The 21,255-nt window shown below is 44.3% G+C and overlaps 1 protein-coding gene across 1 annotated transcript in view; it reads left to right on the top strand.

Annotated features, from left to right (window-relative positions):
* Positions 1-7,638: 7,638 nt before the first annotated feature.
* The window catches only part of LOC122556566 (organic cation/carnitine transporter 2-like), a 111,128-nt gene continuing 97,511 nt past the window's right edge, over positions 7,639-21,255 (top strand). Inside the window, exon 1 of the mRNA XM_043703379.2 lies at positions 7,639-8,685. Coding sequence (XP_043559314.2) covers positions 8,296-8,685 — 390 coding nt within the window. The 5' untranslated portion in view covers positions 7,639-8,295. The remainder of the gene's footprint in view (positions 8,686-21,255) is intronic.

The raw sequence follows: 21,255 nt of genomic DNA on the forward strand, positions 1-21,255 counted from the left end.
CTTAGAAATTTTGTAAAAGATGTCAATGTTCAGTTCTTTTAAAATCAAGACCCGATGAATGCCAGGAATCTGAAATTGCAGAAATTTTCAGCAGCTCTTGTAGTGCAGTGGTGTGGTATTGTCCCTACCTCTGAGCCAAGAGAGCTGTGTTCAAGTCTCACCTGTTCCAAACATGATCATGGAATATTTAAAAAAGAAGCCTTTGAACTGCTGGAAGGATACATGATACGTCCCTCTTTCTGTCTGCAGCAAAATATTTGAAGCCTTAAGAAAGTCAGTTATGTTCTCCAACCAGTCACTGTAACCTGTCACCTTTAACCAGTCATTAAGAGACTTTGTAGCTAGTGCAACAATCACCCTGTTCCTCCTATGAAGAAGTGAAAGAACCTAGTGAAAAGAGGTCAAAGTACAGAAAAAAACTTAGCAAGCAAATTGGAATTTCAATTAATTTTGTGGATGCGTTCTTTTGACCATGTTTCCCTTTTTTTCTCCCTCCACCTCTAAACATTCTTTTGTTTATTTGCTACTGTCTGTATATGTGTGTAGGGCTATTTAAAGGTGTCTTAACTAGTAATGCTTGATGTTAATAGTTCATAATGGTTGACTTGTGATTACAATACATTTCTTTGTAATCGTCACTATTCTTGTTAAATGTATGAATTGCTCAGTGTTTACAGATAACATGATTCTGGGATATTGCATGTTTTGATTTAATTATTAACTTTTGTAGCAATCCCCAGAGTGGCTGAACTTGAGAACCAGTGTGTTTTCCCAAATGACTTGGAACAGATGCATTCCTTCCCGGGCAAGGGATTGAATACCAACAGAGGGATGTAATGCTAGTGATATATAAGACATTGCTCATACCACAGCTGAGCTTTTGTACATAGTTTTGGTCAGCACATCGCAGGAAGGGGTTGAAAATGTGTTGCTGGAAAAGCACAGCAGATCAGGCAGCATCCAAGGAGCAGGAGAATTGACGTTTCGGGCATAAGCCCTTCTTCAGGAATGAGGAAAGTGTGCCAAGCGGGCTAAGATAAAAGGTAGGGAGGAGGGACTTAGGGGAGGGGCGTTGGAAATGAGATAGGTGGAAGGAGGTTAAGGTGAGGGTGATAGGCCAGAGTGGGGATGGGGGCAGAGAGGTCAGGTAGAAGATTGCAGGTTAGGAAGGTGGTGCTGAGTTCGAGGGATTTGACTGAGACAAGGTGGGGGGAGGAGAAATGAGGAAAATGGAGAAGTCTGAGTTCAACCCTTGTGGTTGGAGGGTTCCTAGGCGGAAGATGAGACACTCTTCCTCCAGCCGTCGTGTTGCTATGGTCTGGCGATGGAGGAGTCCAAGAACCTGCATGTCCTTGGTGGAGTGGGAGGGGGAGTTGAAGTGTTGAGCCACAGGGTGGTTGGGTTGGTTGGACCGGATGTCCCAGGGGTGTTCTCTGAAATGTTCCTCAAGTAGGCGGCCTGTCTCCCCAATATAGAGGAGGCCACATCGGGTGCAGCGGATGCAGTAAATGATGTGTGTGGAGGTGTAGGTGAATTTGTGGCGGATATGGAAGGATCCCTTGGAGCCTTGGAGGGAAGTAAAGGGGGAAGGTGTGGCCGCAAGTTTTGCATTTCTTGCGGTTGCAGGGGAAGGTGCTGGGAGTGGAGGTTGGGTTGGTGGGGGGTGTGGACCTGACGAGGGAGTCACGGAGGGAGTGGTCTTTTCGGAACGCTGATAGGGGAGGGGAGGGAAATATATCCCTAGTGGTGGGGTCTGTTTGGAGGTGGCGGAAATGACGATGGATGATACGATGTATATGGAAGTTGGTGGAGTAGTAGGTGAGGACCAGTGGGGTTCTGTCCAGTGGGGCATCGCCGATCACGTCTGGGGGGAAATTGCGGTATTTGAAGAAGGAGGCCATCTGGGTTGTACGGTATTGGAACTGGTCCTCCTGGGAGCAGATGCGGCGGAGATGAAGGAATTGGGAATATGGGATGGCGTTTTTACAGGGGGCAGGATGGGAGGTGGTATAGTCTAGATAGCTGTGGGAGTCGGTCGGTTTATAGTAAATATCATGTTGATTCAGTCGCCCGAAATAGAAATGGAGTGGTCTAGGAAGGGGAGGGGGAGTCTGAGACAGTCCAGGTAAATTTGAGGTTGGGGTGGAAGGTGTTGGTAAAGTAGATGAACTGTTCAACCTCCTCGTGGGAGCACGAGGCAGCGCCGATACAGTCATCGATGTAGTGGAGGAAAAGGTGGGGGGTGGTGCCAGTGTAGCTGCAGAAGATGGACTGTTCCACATATCCTACGAAGAGGCAGGCATAGCTGGGGCCCATGCGGGTGCCCATGGCTACTCCTTTGGTTTGAAGGAAGTGGGAGGATTGGAAAGAGAAGTTGTTCAGAGTGAGGACCAGTTCAGTCAGTCGAAGGAGGGTGTCAGTGGAAGGGTACTGGTTGGTATGGCGGGAAAGGAAGAAGCGGAAGGCTTTGAGTCCTTTGTGATGGGGGATGGAGGTGTACAGGGACTGGATGTCCATGGTGAAGATAAGGCATTGGGGACCGGGGAAGCAAAAATCATGGAGGAGGTGGAGGGCATGGGTGGTGTCCCGAACGTAGGTGGGGAGTTCTTGGACTAAGGGGGACAGGACCGTGTCGAGGTAGGCAGAGATGAGTTCGGTGGGGCAGGAGCAGGCTGAGACAATGGGTCGGTTGGGGCAGTCAGGTTTGTGGATTTTGGGCAGAAGGTAGAAACGGGCGGTGCGGGGTTGTGGGACTATGAGGTTGGAGGCGGTGGATGGGAGATCCCCTGAGGTGATGAGGTTATGGATGGTCTGGGAGATGATGGTTTGGTGGTGGTAGGTGGGGTCATGGTCAAGGGGGCAGTAGGAGGAGGTGTCCGCGAGCTGGCATTTGGCCTCAGCGGTGTAAAGGTCGGTGCACCAAACTACTACCGCGCCTCCCTTGTCTGCCGGTTTGATAGTGAGGTTGAGGTTGGAACGGAGGGAGTGGAGGGCTGCACGTTCTGAGGGTGAGAGGTTGGAGTGGGTGAGAGGGGTGGAGAGGTTGAGGCGGTTAATGTCGCGGCGGCAGACTTCTCCAGTTTCCTCATTTCCCCTCCCCCCACCTTGTCTCAGTCCCAACCCTCAAACTCAGCACCACCTTCCTAACTTGCAATCTTTTTCCTGACCTCTCCTCCCCCACCCCCACTCCAGCCTATCACCGTCACCTTAACCTCCTTCCACCTATCGCATTTCCAACGCTCCTCCCCCAAATTCCTCCTCCCTACCTTTTATCTTAGCCCGCATGGCACACTTTCCTCATTCCTGAAGAAGGGCTCATGACTGAAACATCGATTCTCCTGCTCCTTGGATGCTGCCTGACCTGCTGTGCTTTTCCAGCAACACATTTTCAGCTCTGATCTCCAGCATCTGCAGTCCTCACTTTCTCCTAGAACATTGCAGGAAGAACATCTTACTCAAGCGACTACAAAGGAGATTTACAGCAATGCTGCTCTGACTTAGAGATTACAGCTGTGAGGAAACATTGGATAGAGTAGGGCTATTTTCATTAGAACAGAGGAGGTTGAAGAGATATAAAACTAATGAAGGGCCTAGATAGTTTGGGCTGATCTGTTCCACTAGCGAATGGGGTCCTGAGCCGCATCCTCACCTTTTCATCTTTATCGTAATGTTTTGCCATTTCGGCAGTGATGGCAGAGGAAGGCACCATTGGTGGTGCGATGGTGGGCCTAGCCTAGCGGCGATGGTGGGCCTCGTGGCGACTCACGAGGATGGCAGTGAGGCGGTGGCAGCAGTAGTTGGTGGGACTGGCATAGGATTCATTGTTGCTAGGGGATGCACATCTTATGGTGGCAGTGAGGGTGGGCCCAGTGTGGGATTCATGGCAGCGGCAGCAGCAGCAGCAATGGTGGTGAGGAGGGGCCGAGCACAAGTGTGGGATCATGTTCAAATAATGACCAAAATCGGTGAATAGTAAAAATAGTCTGTTTTATTCAGCAGTCATAGCACAACTTCGAGGCAGCAATAGATCCTGAAATACATTTCTTACACTAGCCCTTTTATACACAGTTCCTACATATATTAAAATTCCATTACTATAGTGTTACATTGTTTTATCTATAGTACACAAATGTTTGAAGGGCTTCTATCCTTGGAGACAGGAGATGGGTTAAAACAACCAGTGGAGTGCCACAAGGATCGGTGCTGGGTCCTCTACTTTTCGTCATTTATGTAAAGGATTTGGATGTGAACATCGAAGATATAGTTAGTAAGTTTGCAGATGACACCAAAATTGGAGGTGTAGTGGACAGCAAAGAAGGTTACCTCAGATTACAATGGAATCTTGATCAGATGAGCCAATGGGCTGAGGAGTGGCAGATGGAATTTAATTTAGATAAATGCGAGGTGTTGCATTTTGGAAAAGCATATCTTAGCAGGACTTATATACTTAATGGTAAGGTCCTAAGGAGTGTTGCTGAACAAAGAGACCTTGGAGTGCAGATTCATAGCTCCTTGAAAGTAGAGTCACAATTACATATAATAGTGAAGAAGGCGTTTGGTATGCTTTCCTTTATTGGTCAGAGTACTGAGTACAGGAGTTGGGATGTCATGTTGCGGCTATACAGGACATTGGTTAGGCCACTTTTGGATGCAATTCTGTTCTCCTTCCTATTGGAAGAATGTTGTGAAACTTGAAAGGGTTCAGAAAATATTTACATGGATGTTGCCAGGGTTGGAGGATTTGAGCTATCAGAAGAGGTTGAATGGGCTGGGACTGTTTTCCCCGGAGCATCGGAGGCTGAGGGATGACCTTTTAGAGGTTTACAAAATCATGAGGAGCATGGATAGGATAAATAGACAAAGTGTTTTCCCTAGGGTGGGGACGTCCAGAACTAGAGGGCATAGGTTTAGGGTGAGAGTGGAAAGATATAAAAGAGACTTAAGGGGCAACCTTTCACACAGAGGGTGGTGTGTGTATGGAATGAACTGCCAGAGGAAGTGATGGAGGCTAGTACAATTACAACATTTAAAAGGCATCTCGATGAGTGTATGAATAGGAAGGGTTTGGATGGATATGGGCCAGGTGCTGGCAAGTGGGACCAGATTGGGTTGGGATATCTGGTTAGCATGGATGAGTTGGACCGAAGGGTCTGTTTCTGTGCTGTACATCCCTATGACTCTATATGCTGAGCGCTGGCTGTTATTTCTGATGAGATTAAGAGTGTCTGCCCGGTCTGCTTCCAGAAATAAGAGGTGTTAGTTCTTTTTTCTTTTAAGTTTGTAAATGTTCGTAAAAATACTAGACCTGTATGCTTTAAGTAAATTAGAAATTGTACAATTGGAATCAACAGGAACATCAAATGTTTATAGCAAGATAAGAAAGCAAATATGAAAAGCAAAGAACTCTGAGAAAAACTGCCAGCTAACATGAGTAAAAAGAATGGTGTTAGAAGAATTTTCTAGCTTAATGCTAGCTCAGATACTGCTGTGTTTGTAATGTTTGTACATAATAGCTAGTTATTGATGAAGGGCTTTTGCCCGAAATGTCAATTTTCCTGTTCCTCGGATGCTGCCTGACCTGCTGTGTTTTTCCAGCACCACTCTAATCTAGACTCTGGTTTCCAGCATCCACAGTCCTTGTTTTTACCTAGTTATCGTAACACATCTAGTCAATTCTTCAATAAAATGATAGCATTTCTAGTTTTTGTTACAAGGGCTAAACAGAAAGTGTTGAGGAGTCGGGTAAAATACCCTGCTGGAGGTAAAAGCCCACATCAAATAGGATGCGTTTCAATCAGCTGGCTGCCTACACTGAGCTTGGAGTCAGAGAATCATCGTGATCTGTAGCACAGAAATAGATCCTTCAGTCCAACTCGTCCACACTGACCAGGTATCCCAAATTAATCTAATCCCATTTGCCAGCATTTGGCCCATATCCCTCTGAACCCTTCCTATTCACATACCCATCCAGATGCTTTTTAAATGTTATCATTGTACAAGCCTCCACACCTCCTCTGGCAGCTCATTCAATGCATGCACTACTCTCTGTGAGAAAACATTGCCCCTTAGATCCCTTTTAAATCTTTGCCCTCTCACCATAAACCTATGCCCTCTAATTTTGGACTCCCCTAACTGGGGAAAAGACCTTGGCTATTCACCCTACCCTTCCTCATGATTTTACAAACCTCTATAAGATCACCCCTCAGCCTCCAATGCTCCAGGGAAAAGGCCCCAGTCTATTCAGTCGTTCCCTATAGCTCAAATCCTCCAACCCTGACAACATCCTTGTAACTTTTTCTGAACCCTTTCAAGTTTCACAGGAGTTACTCACAGCTTGAGAAACAAAAAAAGGCTTTTCTTCTGTTTTTTCTGTACTGAGGTTTCATTATTGCTGTTTCGACTCATGGCCTTGAAAATTGCAAGTGATTTCTTCTTTGTTCTGCTTTTGTTAAAGAAAAAATGTACCCCAGCTGTATACCGTACAATGATATTATTGTTATTTAAATGGAACACAAATGAGGACATATGAACTCGATTTACTTGAAGATTTCCAATTTGTTTAATAATAACTAAAGTGATAAATATGTAATAATCTTCACACAGGTACTACAGTACAAGTGTTACAAAGAAGAGGTTGTGGCCTGTGGTCATGTGATGACATCTGGGAGCTTGTCTTATTTGCAAGTTGGGTTTCTTAAAGGGACATCATTCCAAACAGATAGACACAACACAGTTTTTTTTATTGGCAGAAGGGGAAGCCAGTATCGGATCTTCCTGCGGGCTCATATACATGTAAATATAGCCTTGTACAAGTAAGATTGGAGCCTTTGGTTTATTTCTTGGATAGTGTCAAACTGCAATATATGCTTGTTTTCTTCATATGCTATTGAACAGAACTGAATTGTATTTGTGACTAAATGTGTAAAGACTTTTAATGAATGAAGTACATTTTTGAAATTAAAAAAAAGTAAAACTTGCAAATGATAATTACTGGTCTGGCTTGTTTTTGCTCCCTCTCCCAGTACGTCTAGTGGTTCATTTTCAAGTTCGATTCCAGCCTCGGGCGACTGTCTGTGTGGAGTTTGTACATTCTCCCCGTGTCTGCGTGCGTTTCCCCCGGGTGCTCTGGTTTCCTCCCACAATCCAAAGATGGTGGGCAGCACGGCGGCACAGTGGTTAGCACTGCTGCCTCGCAGCGCCAGAGACCCGGGTTCAATTCCCTACTCAGGCGACTGATTGTGTGGAGTTTGCACGTTCTCCCCGTGTCTGCGTGGGTTTCCTCCGGGTGCTCCGGTTTCCTCCCACAGTCCAAAGATGTGCAGGTCAGGTGAATTGGCCATGCTAAATTGCCCATAGTGTTAGGTAAGGGGTACATGTAGGGGTATGGGTGGGTTGCGCTTCGGCGGGGCGGTGTGGACTTGTTGGGCCGAAGGGCCTGTTTCCACACTGTAATCTAATCTAATGTGCAGTTCAGGTGAACTGGCATTGCTAAATTTCCCCATAGTGTATGGGGCATTAGTTAGAGGGAAAAGGGGTTTGAGTGGGTTACTCTTTGGAGGGTCGGTGTAGACTTGTTGGGCCGAAGGGCCTGTTACCACACTGTAGGGAATCTAATCTAATCAATTTAGGATGGCATGGTGGCTCAGTGGTAGGCACTACTGCCTCATAGCACTAGGGTCTCAGGTTCGATTCTAGCCTTGGGCAACTGGGAGTTTCCTCCCACAGTCCAAAGGTGTGCAGGTCAGGTGAGTTGGTCATGCTAAATTGCATTAGTCAGAGGGAAGTGGGTCTGGTTGAGTTTCTCAACAGGGTCGGTGTGGACTGGTTGGGCCGAAAGGCCTGTTTTCCTATTGTTTTATCTCTGGGAGGCAATGAACATCATCAATAGCAGGCGAAAATATGGACTTGGAAACTGAAACAGATCAGGATGATCTTATTGAACAGCAGAGCAGACTCAATGCCTACTTCTTCTAAAATTGCCTTGCAGCTTGTAAACAGAAATTGTAATCTTTGTTAAAAAAAATTATTTGGGGCGACAATAGAAATCGTGGGAAGAGCAAGAAATACTTCAATGGCTGGCAGATGAGCAATTCACTGAAAGAACCCCTTTAAGAATTCAGTAGGATTGGGAGGAGCTAACCGTTGTGAGCATGGTGCAGTATTTATAGTGGAGGCGATTGAGTTTAAAGCGGAGTTTTAAATTATTCAAGTCTGTAGTTCCGGTCTGCCTTCTGACGACAAGTTGCTGCAGCTTAACGGAAGAGAGTTACTGCCCGTTCTCCCACAGTCACTAACATGCGGGATTACGACGAAATCACCGCTTTTCTCGGAGAATGGGGACCCTTTCAGAAAATTATCTTCTTCCTTTTGAGCATCAGTGTCTTTCCCAATGGTTTCTGCGGAATGTCCATAGTTTTTGTCGGGGATATTCCTGAACACCGCTGTTTAATTCCCGGGCACCTCAACCTCAGTGAAGCGTGGATGAACCGCACGATCCCTCTGGAACAAGACAAGGACAAACTCCAGTACAGCAAATGTAGACGGTACCGGTTGGATGTGATCAAGAACCTCTCGGAGATATTCCCTGACCCGGATTCCGTCAATATTTCTGAGGTGGGACAGGAGCCCTGTTTGGATGGATGGGTGTACAGTAAGGAGCAGTACATCTCCACCATCGTCAGCGAGGTAAGCGGCTGGAGCAACCACAGTGTTAGACAGGGAGGAGTTTGTTGTGCTCAGAGCAGCGGGAGTTAAGGACAATTTAAGGAAACTGAGACACTTGTGTCTCAAATGGCTGACGCATCTCGATCAAAAATCGTGACCCGATAACTGCAATTCTTTATGTTATGTAATTAAGGGCCAGATTTAAACGTTTAGCTCCTGGTTTTGTATTTGATTTGAATTTTAAATCGTTTCTTTTTTTATGGATTCAGCTCGCTCCTCCGGTTTTTTTTTAGGTTTAATTCTATTAACGTTTTTCAGGCATCACGTCAACAGGCAGCTCACGTTTGTCTCAAATTTAGCAAAGGGCATGCCTGAGTAACGATTCTGGCTGAACGAGCAGATGCTGGGAGCAATGACGGTGGCGAATGAGCTGCCCAGGGGGACGCGGCTGGGGAACTCATGGCATCAGCGGATTTTCGAAAGATTTCTTCAAATGCCTGAATCCAAAAAAGAAACACATGGGTTTTAGGATTGGAAAAAGAATGTTGAGGCAACATGTTTTATTGATATCGGCGTGGTATTTTCCCAGATGATCTTTTCGGTAACATTTTGTATTTGCCATCTCTATCAGTATCCGATACTAGGGAAGAGTTGTTTGGAGGTAATTTATCGTCATCAATTCTCTTTCTGTGTTTGCTTTGTCTTTGGCCCACCTAGTGATTAGTCCTCGAGGATACTTCACGATACAATCTCTATTGTTCTTCGATAACAAGATCTATCGCGCGATAGCAATAAGTACAACTTCACTTTCACAGGCAGAATGACTAGGAAGGTGGGAAGCTGGTACGGTACTGTGAAATCTGCAGTAACCTCCTCGGGTGAAACATTGCTTGGGGCCTGAACAGTGTTGGCTATGGTGAGATTTAAAGCAAAAGGGGGCCTGGTGAGGGATGCCAGAACAAACTCCTTGCATCTCTTGCGAATCTGCTAGATGGCAGAGACAAATTTCTCAGTAAGCCATAGTGAGTTGCTGATTGAAGGGCATTACAGCTTGTTAAATAACTGATTCATTAATATTTAGCATCCTACCTCAGCAAATATGTCCCAATAAGCTCGATATCAAGAAGCCTTGACGTAGAAGTCAGATTGGGTACCCGGTGACTTTGACTCACCATTGGCTGTGAATAGTCTCCATGTTGCTCGGGGTGTGACCCATAATGGCCAGCCAGAACCAGCCCTCATTAATGGGTATTGGCATCCTACATTTGCCAACTTGTCATGATCCTCATGGCATCTGTTCAACACATTGGCAAGTTACTTGGGAAGTATAATGCTGCACTGCAGTGTTCATTGGCCTTGAATATTGAAAGACTGCTGCATGGTCATTTTTTTACCCAGGGACTGGCACACAGATTGGACCAGGCTGAGCCATAGGGGTGCTCACTTGCTGTCTTCGAACTCACTCGCTTTGTGCCTACCTGCATGCTCACAGCATCCATGCCTGTTGCCATGCTGGTGCTTCAGCCAGAGCTAAAGGATATTGGTGGCACTGCAATGAGGTGCTTTTCTCTGCAGCCAAACAGGCTAACTGTCAGTAAGAATCTGTCTGGGATTCAGCATGGCATGCTAAGATTTCATCTAACATCTACAGCATGTGCCAACTGCCTGCATACCAAACTCTCTGCATATTTATGCAAATAACTGACCATGTTGGGTGTGGGTGGGAGCTAGTCCATATTTCAGTCAAAAGGGAGGAGGTAAGGAGTGCTTTCAGTAATCCAGATACCATCAGCTGCATGCACAGTCCACACACAGTCCTGGAGCAATTGACACAATTAGTTGTCCATTCGGTTCAGGTATAGAAAGGAGATATGCCCAACTACAGTCCAGGGAATAGTCAATGGTCAGTCCTGTAGGTCCACTGCAGGCCAATTGGGGAATATCACATTATCCATCACTGACCAACAAAGAGAGCAGCAGGGATCTGATCAGTCACGCCTGGAGGCTATTCTCTGAAGTCGATTGGAGTACTATGGGGAATACAGTCCTTGGGTGGGATCTGTACACTGTAAAGATTTTTATTTTTCTGACTTTTGATTTGTGGACGAAAATGGGAAAGGAATGCTTTTAAATTCAAGGACCGTGAAAGGCATTGCTGCGCTTTCTAAAAGGGAGGGACTGAATTTCATTGAAATAATGTTCACCCTGCTGCCTTGTTCAAGCAGTGAGCGAGGAAGTCAGTTATCTTCTCCCATCACTTGCTTTAAAATGTTGCTTTTAACTGACAAGTCGACAACTTGATAACTTGTGAATCAGTCACTCTGCCTCATGCAAAAAAGTGGAAATTACCAGGAGAGAAGAATAGATTGAAGAATAACCAATTCTGACATGCTCAAGGATCATCTCAGTGAGCCCTGTGGACACAGTCATGGAACTGCCTTCTGTTTTTTCACTTCTCCACCATGGCTTATTGTCGGTATTTGTATGAATGGGGAGATGGCTTTAGAAGAGAGTTAGAATTTCACAGGGAGAGTTATACACCAACAGTTCATATATTCTAGCTGCAGCTAAACAACCATGTCTTACTGAGAGATGATGTTCACTCGAAGTTTCCAAGAGATTCTGAAATCACTAGTGCTTCAGTAAATTAAAATCAAGCTCGGAGTTTGACATGACCTGAAAATTATCATCCAATAAGGCATTCTTCAGATTTGGAATGAGACAGTGATTCTTGACAAGTAGACTGTTGGGTAAAGATCATAGACCAGCCTGTTCTCACAGTGATTAGCAAACATGTTCTGACTGATTTCACAAAACAGCAACCAGTATCCAAAAATTGACTGATTTGTTTCTTTAGTCCAGTGATAAAGAAATGTCTTCACTTAAATAAAAACTACTCATAGGACTTGCACGTCACTGGTAAGGCCACTGGCAACAGCATTCCTTCCTCTATTGACCTGAGAAGATGGTGGTCTAAGCAATATTTTAAACAGCAGCTGGTCTAAGCAATATTTTGTTGGAGACAAAAATACCGTAGATGCTGATATCAAAATACTGTAAACACCCTGCCCCTGTTATCCACTTTACCTGCAGCTCCCCTTACAACTTCCTTAGTCCTGAAGAAGAGTAACACCCGAACCTTCTACACCTCCTGCTGCTATTTGGCTTGCTGTGTTCTTCCAAACGCCTGTCAATCTGAGCAACACAGTTGAATAGCTGCTGAGGCATTGTCAGAATGCAGATGACAATGGTCTGGAGTTACACAGAGCAAACTGATTGAGGCCAACAGCATTCCTTCCCTAATAAATATGACTAATGCAGATGGGCTTTTTAAAATACTAGCAGTTTCACAATCCATTTTAACGATACTAGCTTTACATCTCCTTTCCAAATTTTTCAAAAACCTTTGTTGAAATGTTCAAACTTCATTTTAGGATTTGAATTCCGTTTTTCTTTTGCAATAATAGTCTAGAATGTTGAATTAATAGCCCAATCACACAAACACTGTATGACTAGACAGTGGGACAAATATTTGCCTGCCCACTATCAGTGTTATGGAGGTTGCCATTGCCCAGAAAGGAAACTGTACTCGCAATATGAACACATTAGCTAAAGAGCCGGTCAAAGTCTAGCAATCGTGCAGGCGTGTAACTCACTCCTAACTCCTCAAAGCCTGTGTATCGACAAGGAGCAAGTCAGGAGTGTAATGGAATACTTCCCTGGATGAATGAAGTTTCAATAATATTCAAGAAGCTTAACACCATCTAGGCAAAGCAGCCCACTTGATTGGCACCACATTCACAAGGACCCACTCAGTCCACTGCTGATGTTCAGTAGCAGCAGCATGTACTATCTACAAGATGCACTGCGTAAATTCACTAATGCTGCTTACACAGCACATTCTAAACCACAACCATTATCAATGAGAATGGCAAGGACAGCAAATATATGGGAACAACACCACCACCTGAAAGTTTCCCCTCAAAACCACTCACCATCCTAACGTGGAAGTCTTTCCTTCCGTGTTGCTGCGTCAAAACCTTGAAACTCCCTCACTAATAGCTTTTTGTGACTGCCTACATTAAATTGATTGCAGCGGTTCAAGAAGGCAGCTCAGCACCATCTTCTCAAGGACACTTATGAATGGATAATACTGGCCCAGCCTAAAAAGCTCACATCCCGTGATGATTGTGGTTTTTTTAAAAAATAATGTTTCAATGATATATTCAGTGAATGATGTACCGGGTTTTCAAATTTAAATTTGACAACATGTTCTTTCTATTTCTCTTAAATATTTTCCATTTAATAGGCTACACTGCAGAATTGAAGCCCATTAAATAAATGTGGCATGGATATAAATTGGCTAAAGGACAAGAAGAAAAGAACAATTATATTCGTGAACAGCCATTATTTGGCCTGGATGAAGATATATAGTGGATTTCTCTAGGGATCAGTGAAAGAACAATCGCTTTCATGATTCATAATAATGTCATGGATGTGGATATGAAGAGTATAATTTCAATGTTTACAAATGATACAGTTAGGGTATGTAGTAAACAATGTGGCAGATGATGTTTGCGAGAAAAGGTGTTTGAATGGGTAGACATGAGGCAGATGAAATTGATGTAGAGAAATGCAAAGTGATACATTCTTTAGAATTATAAAAGGCAATACAAGTCAAACAGGAATGGTATCATGGTGATTATGTTACTGGAATAGTAACCCATAGGACTAGACTAGCATTTCAATTTGATTAATTGTTAATATTTGTAATTAAAAACGTAGCGCAGAAATGAGAATCACGAAGCTGTTGGATTGCAGGAGAACACTGGATTGCTGGAAAAAAACCCATCAGCTTCTCTGATGTTGTTTTAGCAAAACAAATCTACCATGCTTCCCTGATTTGGCTGGTGCAGATCTAAGCTCTCAGCAATGCTAAAATGCAACGTAGTTGATTCTTAAATGCCTCTGAAATGTCATAGTTGAAAAATGTGTTGCTGGAAAAGCACAGTAAGTCAGGCAGCATTCAAGGAGCAGGAGAGTCGACATATCGTGCATAAGCCCTTCATCAGTAATGTAGGGGGTGGGCTAAGGGTGCTGAGAGAGAAACAGGAGGGTAGTGGGGTGGTGGGGGGAAGGTTGCTGGGAAGGCAATAGGTAGATGCAGGAGGGGGTGATAATGATAGGTCAGAGGGGAGGGTGGAGCAGATAGGTGGGAAGGAAAATGGACAGGGAGGACATTTCAAGAGTGCATTGTCAAGTTGGAGGGTTGGATCTGGGATGAGGTGGGCGGAGGGGTGACTAGGAAACCAGTGAAGTCAATTTTGATGCTGTGTGGTCCCAAGGCGGAAGATGAGGTATTCTTCCTCCAGTCGTCGGATGGCTTAGATATGACAATGGAGGATGCCCAGGACTTGCATGTCCTTGACGGAGTGGGATGGGGAGTTGAAATGGTTGGCCACAGGGCAGTGGGGTTGTTGGGTGCGTGTGTCCTGGAGATGTTCCCTAAAATATTCTACAAGTTGATGTCCTGTCTTCCCGATGTAGAGGAGACCACATCGAGAGCTACGGACACAATAGATGAGGTGTTTGGATGTGCAGGAAAATCTCTGCTGGGTGTGAAAAGATCCACTGGGGCCTTGGATGGAGGTGAGGGGGTAGGTGTGGGCGCAGGGTTTACACCTCTTGCAGGAAGGTGCTGGGAGTGGAGGGTGGGTTGGCGTGGGGTGTGGACCTAACGAGCAAGTCACAGAGGGAATGGTCTCTGCAAACGCAGAAAGGGGTGGGGAGGAAATTATATCTTATAGTCCCGGAACCCTGCACCGCCTGGTTCTACCTCTTACTCAAAATCCACAAACCCGATTGTCCCAGTCAACCTATTACCTCCGCCTGCTCCTGCTGCACCAAAATGATCTCGTCATGTCTTGACACCATCATGTCCCCCTTGGTCCAAGAAATCCCCACATACATTCAGGACCCCACCCACGCCCTCCACCACCACCATGACTTTCATTTCCCAGCCCCCAATGCCTCATCTTCACCATGGACATCCAGTCCCTGTACACGTCCATCTGCCATGATAAAGGTCACCAAGCCCTCTGTTTCTTCCTTTACCTACTAACCCAACCAGTACCCCTCCATCGACATATTCATCTGACTGGGGAAACTGGTCCTCACCTTCAACAATTTCTCCTTTGAATTTTCCCACTTCCTTCAGACCAAGGGGATAGCCATGGGCACATGCATGGCCCTAGCTATGCCTGTCTCATTGTAGGATACATGGAACAGTCCATCTTCCGCAATTACGCCGGCACCATCCCCCACCTTTCCTCTGCTACATTGATGACTGTATTGGTGCCACCTCATGCTCCCACTAGAAGATTGAACAGTTCATCAGCTTCACTAACACCTTCCACCCTGACCTTAAGTTCACCTGGACCATCTTGGACACCTCCCTCTCCTTGCTGGACATCTCCGTCTCCATCTCTGGCAACTAACTTAACACGGACATCTATTTCAAACCCACCCCCTCTTATGGCTGCCTGGACTACATGTCCTCTCAACCGTCCCCACCCCTGGTAAAAATGTGATCCCTTACTCCCAATTCCTCCGCCTCCACTGTATCTGCTCCCAAGGAGAGCAATTTCGGTTCCAGGACATCCCAGATGGCCTCCTCTTTCCAGGACTTCAACTTTCCCTCTCACATGATCAACAATGCCCTCTAGTGCATTTCCTGCACACCACCCTTCCAATCACAACAAGGCTAGAACCCCCTAATCCTCACCTCCACCCCACTAATCTCCAGATACAGCACATTATCCTCTGGAATTTCCACCACCTACAATCAGACACCACCAGCAGAGATGTAGTTCCCTCCCCACCTCTATCTTCATTCCACAGAAACCATTCCCTCCGTGACTCCCTCGTTAGGTCCACACTCCCCACCAATCCACCCTTCACTCCTGGCACTTTCCCATTCCACTGCCAGAGGTGTAAAACCTGGGCCCACACCTCCATCCAAGGCCCCAAAGGATCTTTTCAGATCCAGCAGAATCTTCCTGCACATCCAACATCCAAACAACTTATCTACTGTGTCCATTGCTCTCAATATGGTCTCCTCCATGTCAGGGAGACAGGACGCCAACTCATCGAACACTTCAGAGAACATCTCTGGGACACGTGCATCAAACAACCGCACTGCCCTGTGGCCGACCACTTCGACTCCTCCTCCTACTCTGCCAAGGACATGCATGTCCTGGGCCTCCTCTCCGCCAAATCCTAGCCACGCAACACCTGGAGGAAGAATGCCTCACCTTCCGCCTTCAGACCCTTCAACCACATAGCATCGTCATAAATTTTTGCTAGTTTCCTAAAATCCCCTAACCCCACCTCATCCCAAATCCAACCCTCCAACTTAGCCTCACCATCTTGAACTACCTACCTGTCCATCTTCCTTCCCACCTATCTGCTCCACCCTCCCCTTTGACCTATCACTATCACACCCACCTGCACATACCTATTGCCTTCCCAGCTACCTTCCCCCCATCCCCACTCCCAAACACACTCTCCTGTTTATCACTCAGCCCCCGTTCCCCCTCCAACCCCCCCATATTCCTGATGAAGAGCTTATGCCCGAAACGTTGACTCTCCTGCTTCTCGGGTGCTGCCTGACCTGCGGTGCTTTTCCAGCGCCACACTTTTTAACTCTGATCTCCAGCATCTGCAGTCCTCACTTTCTCCTAGCATCATGAATGCCCTGGCCTACATGTCATTTCACCATTGCAGGATCAAAATCCGGAAGATGCATCCCTTCAATCACTTTGTGCTCTTACAAATGTTACGACATGGAGTAAACCCTCCTGCTTAATTTAAACCAGCAACACAGAAAAAAGTTATCCCATGCCATAATCTGTCAAAACCCGAGAGGCCAAGAACTATTTAATGTAAAAATTAACAACTTTATTTCTTAAAGTATAACAGAGAATAATTAACTAGTCGAAATGGTGTCCTTCCTCATCCATATGTAAGGACAACGCATCCATCCTAGGACAAGCCAAACGAAGACATGCACAAGAATTCTGAGAGGCATGGCATTCCAACCCGAACTCTATCAACAAACACATCAAATTAGACCCCATCTACCACCCCCTGAGAAAAGGAAGAGGAAGTGACTTCACCACAGGAAATGACATCACCAACCCAAAGAAACATAAACATATAAATAGAAAGCAGGAATTTTCAGCAGTGCTTCGCCTGAGGCCCACTAAAGATATTACCTAGTAAGGTGACGAAATGTCTGGAAATGAACCTTCAAGCTTAGTGAGCAAACTTACATCCAAAACCTCTTATCACAAAACCAGGCAGCTTTTGGTTCTTCTCCGTATTCCTGTCTTTTTTTCCTTCTTCTTGGGGATTCTGCTTCATAGATTACTGATTGATAAAGGTACCTTTAAGAGAGCTATTTTTTGGACAGCCTTTACATGTTGGTGGCTTGGCAGTTCTCTTCCCAACTCTTTAATTTTCCCCGGTCTTATATCCCCAAATCATCGGATTGTGTTATTGGCTTTTAAGATTGTCAATATACTTCAAACTTGATTGGAGGTTGGTATTTTAGGGTATAATTTAAATTGATTGGTTGAATTTGAATTTGTTTTTGTCTCCAGGCAACCAGCTAATCGAGTTGTTCGACCAAATGTTACATTATTTTTTTTTTCGAACACTTGGCGCTGTCAGGTAGTTCTATGAGCTAATAACTTTCATAAAGGTACAATACACCCACATCTTCGTAACACAACACATGGACTAAAGGCTGCTCACTTCAGGACACTTGGGAATGGGCAATAAATGCTGGTCTCAGAAACGATGCATAGCTAAAACAGAATAAGCAGTGTACATTTAAGGAGGGGTGTGGAGAGGGCATAAATAGAGACAGTTAAGAGTATATATGCAGAAATCATTTGAAGTTGGCAGGAGAGACTGAGAAATCAACTGATTTGCAAATGGGATCTCAGATTTCATTAATGGAAATATAAAATGTAAAACTAAGGGTCCATGATGAATCTTTATTAAAAAACTGGGTTTGTCACACTGGAGCAAGTATAACGTATAAAATTAAGATACTGTGGATGCTGAAGGTCTAAAATAGAAATAGAAAAAGCTATAGAAACTCATCAGGCCAGCAGCATGATGAACAGAGCTAATGTTTCTAGTTTTAATGATGGATATTACACTAAGATCTGTTTGGTAACACAGAACTTAAACATTATGAATAAGTGGCACAAACTCAATAATGGAAATTGGGTGGTAACAAGAAATTAAAGAGCCCGAGACGTCTTTGAAGATTATCTTTGTCTTGAGGAATTGGCATGGCTTTTATGTCCTCTGTTTTACTAGGCTCGCACTGGAGAAACAAGAACTGAGAAAGTTAATCTTTGACACACAGATGTGATAGTTTTGATTGTTGAAACCAGTCTTAGTATATGGATGTAATGCATTTCATGTGAGCTCGCAAGAACTTCCAGCCTACGCATAATCTGGTGGAGAGTTATTGAAAACTGTATCATCTGAATAGAGTACTGAATATAGTGAACTCCTGTACTGCAACTTGTATACAACATTTACTGACCTGTAACCAGGTTTTGGCATCAAACCTCAAGAAGAATGTCAATCCTACAAATCTCAACTATACCTTTTTTGATATGAGTTTTTTCTAAGTTTGTTTTTCAAACCAGGCATCATGGATCAAGACATACTCTACATATCTTAACAAGGTATACCAGTTTCTGTACACCTGCACATTTTTTTACTGATTCTTTCATACCCCATCTTCTCCAGCTCAAACATCAATTTGTCATTTAAATAGACTCTGCACTAAAATGATGGATTAATGAAAAGAAGACTTGTATTTTGTGTAAAACACAATGTTGTAGCCTTCTTTAAACTGTCCATGTTAAAACATTTTTGATTGTCAATGTTGAATCATTAATTGAAGTGATTGGCAAAGTTTCTAATGGGATTTTGACTCTAAGGTTACGGTATACTGGTATATCTGCTTGACTGGTCCAGCAGTGTTGACAATGCTGTGATTACTAAGCTGATTGATTGTACTTGTATGCCAGCACTATTGATTGCATATTTGAAAAAGGTGAAACATTGTTTACTGGAAGTTTTACATTCATAAGCTTTGTCATACCTTCCCATGTATTTAGATCCCTTTTTTTGTAGAATTCACAGGGATAGTATATTGATAATTTGTTCCTATATCAATCTTAGCCAATAACAAATAGACACCAGTTTTCTGATGACAGATAGCTTGAGCTTTTGCGAACAGTTCAGATGCTGTGTTAACATTGTCAATCATGTGGAAAACATCAATATGAAACGTGTTTACCACACAGTCTGTCTTGATGCATGTACATTTACAGATTCTGTTTTTTTGATTAGTTCAAATATACTCTCCTTGCAGGATACCAGATGGTCTTTATTGTAGTTCAAATGTACTGATTGTGTGCAGTCTGTTGAATCACTGTGTTGTCCTTTGCAACTGCGTCAACCTTTGTTCTTGTTCACTTCCTCTGCCACTGGCCTTTCTTTTCACATGCCTTGCAAAATTGATTGGAAGCTGGGCATTGCACGCAGAAGGCCACACCTTTGACATGTCTTGCTTTGGGTGTTTTTGTTCTGGGGACCTGTAAGCTATGTCATTCCGTGTCTACTTCCATCCTTCAGTAGCTTTTAAATTGGGAGTTAGTCTCGCAAATCCTCTGGAGAGCATCATTAGAGACAGATGCAGTCACAGGGGTGGATGTATTCACCAACCCAATCTTTTGTTAGATCTTTTTCCCAGCTCCCCATCTGGAAAATCACACAAATAAGCCCTTTCCTCTGCATCTGTTCACAAAATGATCCACGGATTCTATAAGTTTCTGTCTAAATTCCATGAAGCCAGGTTTAATCAATTCTGATTTGGCCTTCTAATGTGTCCAGACCATTTGGGGAATCTTTAGCCCTCTTGCTTGTTAATTCAGATTTGAAAATTCTATTAATTCTTTGTTCCTAATTGATAATAAAGCAATTAAGGTTTGTTTATCTTCATTGGGCACAACAAGTTCTAAAAGCCACAATTCTGAATGCTGCTTAACCAATTATCATTCTACTTGGAGATCTGTTGTGCTCCAATTTAAAGTAGGGAATGTTGCAGTGTAATACTTGCCTTTTATCTTCTCTTTCTTTTACACCTGAGGTCCAAAACCATGCTCCTAGATGAAGTAGCAATTTGCTACTTCATCTAGGGACATTTTCCAGATAGCAATCTGTGGTGTAATGTAGTGATCAGCGCAAGAGCCATGGTTATTTGCAATATATTTAAATTACCTGGATGAGGAAAGACAATATTCTACAGTCAGGTTGCAGATGGCAGCTGGAATACTGTGAAGAGTTTTGGGCCCCTTATCAAAGGAAACATTATACTGGCATTGGATGTAGTCCAAAGAAGGCTCACTCAGCTGATCCCACAAATGAAGGCACTATCTTATGAGGAGAGATTGAATACTCAGTGGAATAAAAAAAAAATGAGAGGCCACCTTACTAAAGCATACAAGATTCTAGGAGGACATGACAGAGCAGTTGCGTAAAGTTTGTTTCTCCTTGAGGGAGAGTCGAGGAAGAAAGGGCATAATTTCAAAACAAGGGGTCACACATTCAAGACAAAGATGAGGAACATCTTTTCTCAGAGGGTAATGAATTTTTTTTTAGATTAGATTAGATTACAGTGTGGAAACAGGCCTTTCGGCCCAACAAGTCCACACCGACCCGCCGAAGCGAAACCCACCCATACCCCTACGTTTACCCCTTACCTAACACTACGGGCAATTTAGTATGGCCAATTCACCTGACCCTGCACATCTTTGGATGGTGGGAGGAAACCGGAGCACCCGGAGGAAACCCACGCAGACACGGGGAGAACGTGCAAACTCTTTACCAGAGAGGGCTGATGAGGGTGGGTTATTGAGTATATTCAGGGCTAAGATAGATTGACATTTAACCAGTAAGGGAGTCATGAGGTATGGGGGAAAAGGCAGGAAAATGCAGTGGAAGAAAATCAGAGCAGCCATTGAATGATGGAGCAGACTTGATGGACTGTACGGTCTATACCTCATGTTCATAAAGGCTACTGCACTTGCGGTCTCCTCTACAATGGAAAGGTCAAAGGCCGATTGGGCAATGTCTTTGAGGGATACCTACCCTCCATCCACAAGCATGTCTCCAATCTTTCATTCCCTTGCCATTCTAATACACCATCTCTGTCTCGTGTTCATATTTCTGGCCTCAGCCTGCTGCAGTGTTCCAGTGAAGCCCAGTGTAACTTGGAGAAACAGCACCTTGCTTAATGAGTAACCTTTTTACGCCTACCGGACTGAGTTCAACACTTCAGATCATTCACTCCTGTCATTCACTTTTTTCTTCTTGTGCCTGTATCTAGTTTTCATGCTATAACTTTCAGTCAGAGTTGATCTTTATTGTACTGTTAGCACTAGTACATTGGGCCATCATTGATTATTTTCTAAAACTATTTTCACTCCCCTTGCCTTT

Source organism: Chiloscyllium plagiosum, unplaced genomic scaffold (assembly GCF_037043375.1).
Source record: "Chiloscyllium plagiosum isolate Xiang-an unplaced genomic scaffold, Cpla_swu_hap1 HiC_scaffold_16, whole genome shotgun sequence".
In the NCBI taxonomy this organism is placed as follows: domain Eukaryota; kingdom Metazoa; phylum Chordata; class Chondrichthyes; order Orectolobiformes; family Hemiscylliidae; genus Chiloscyllium; species Chiloscyllium plagiosum.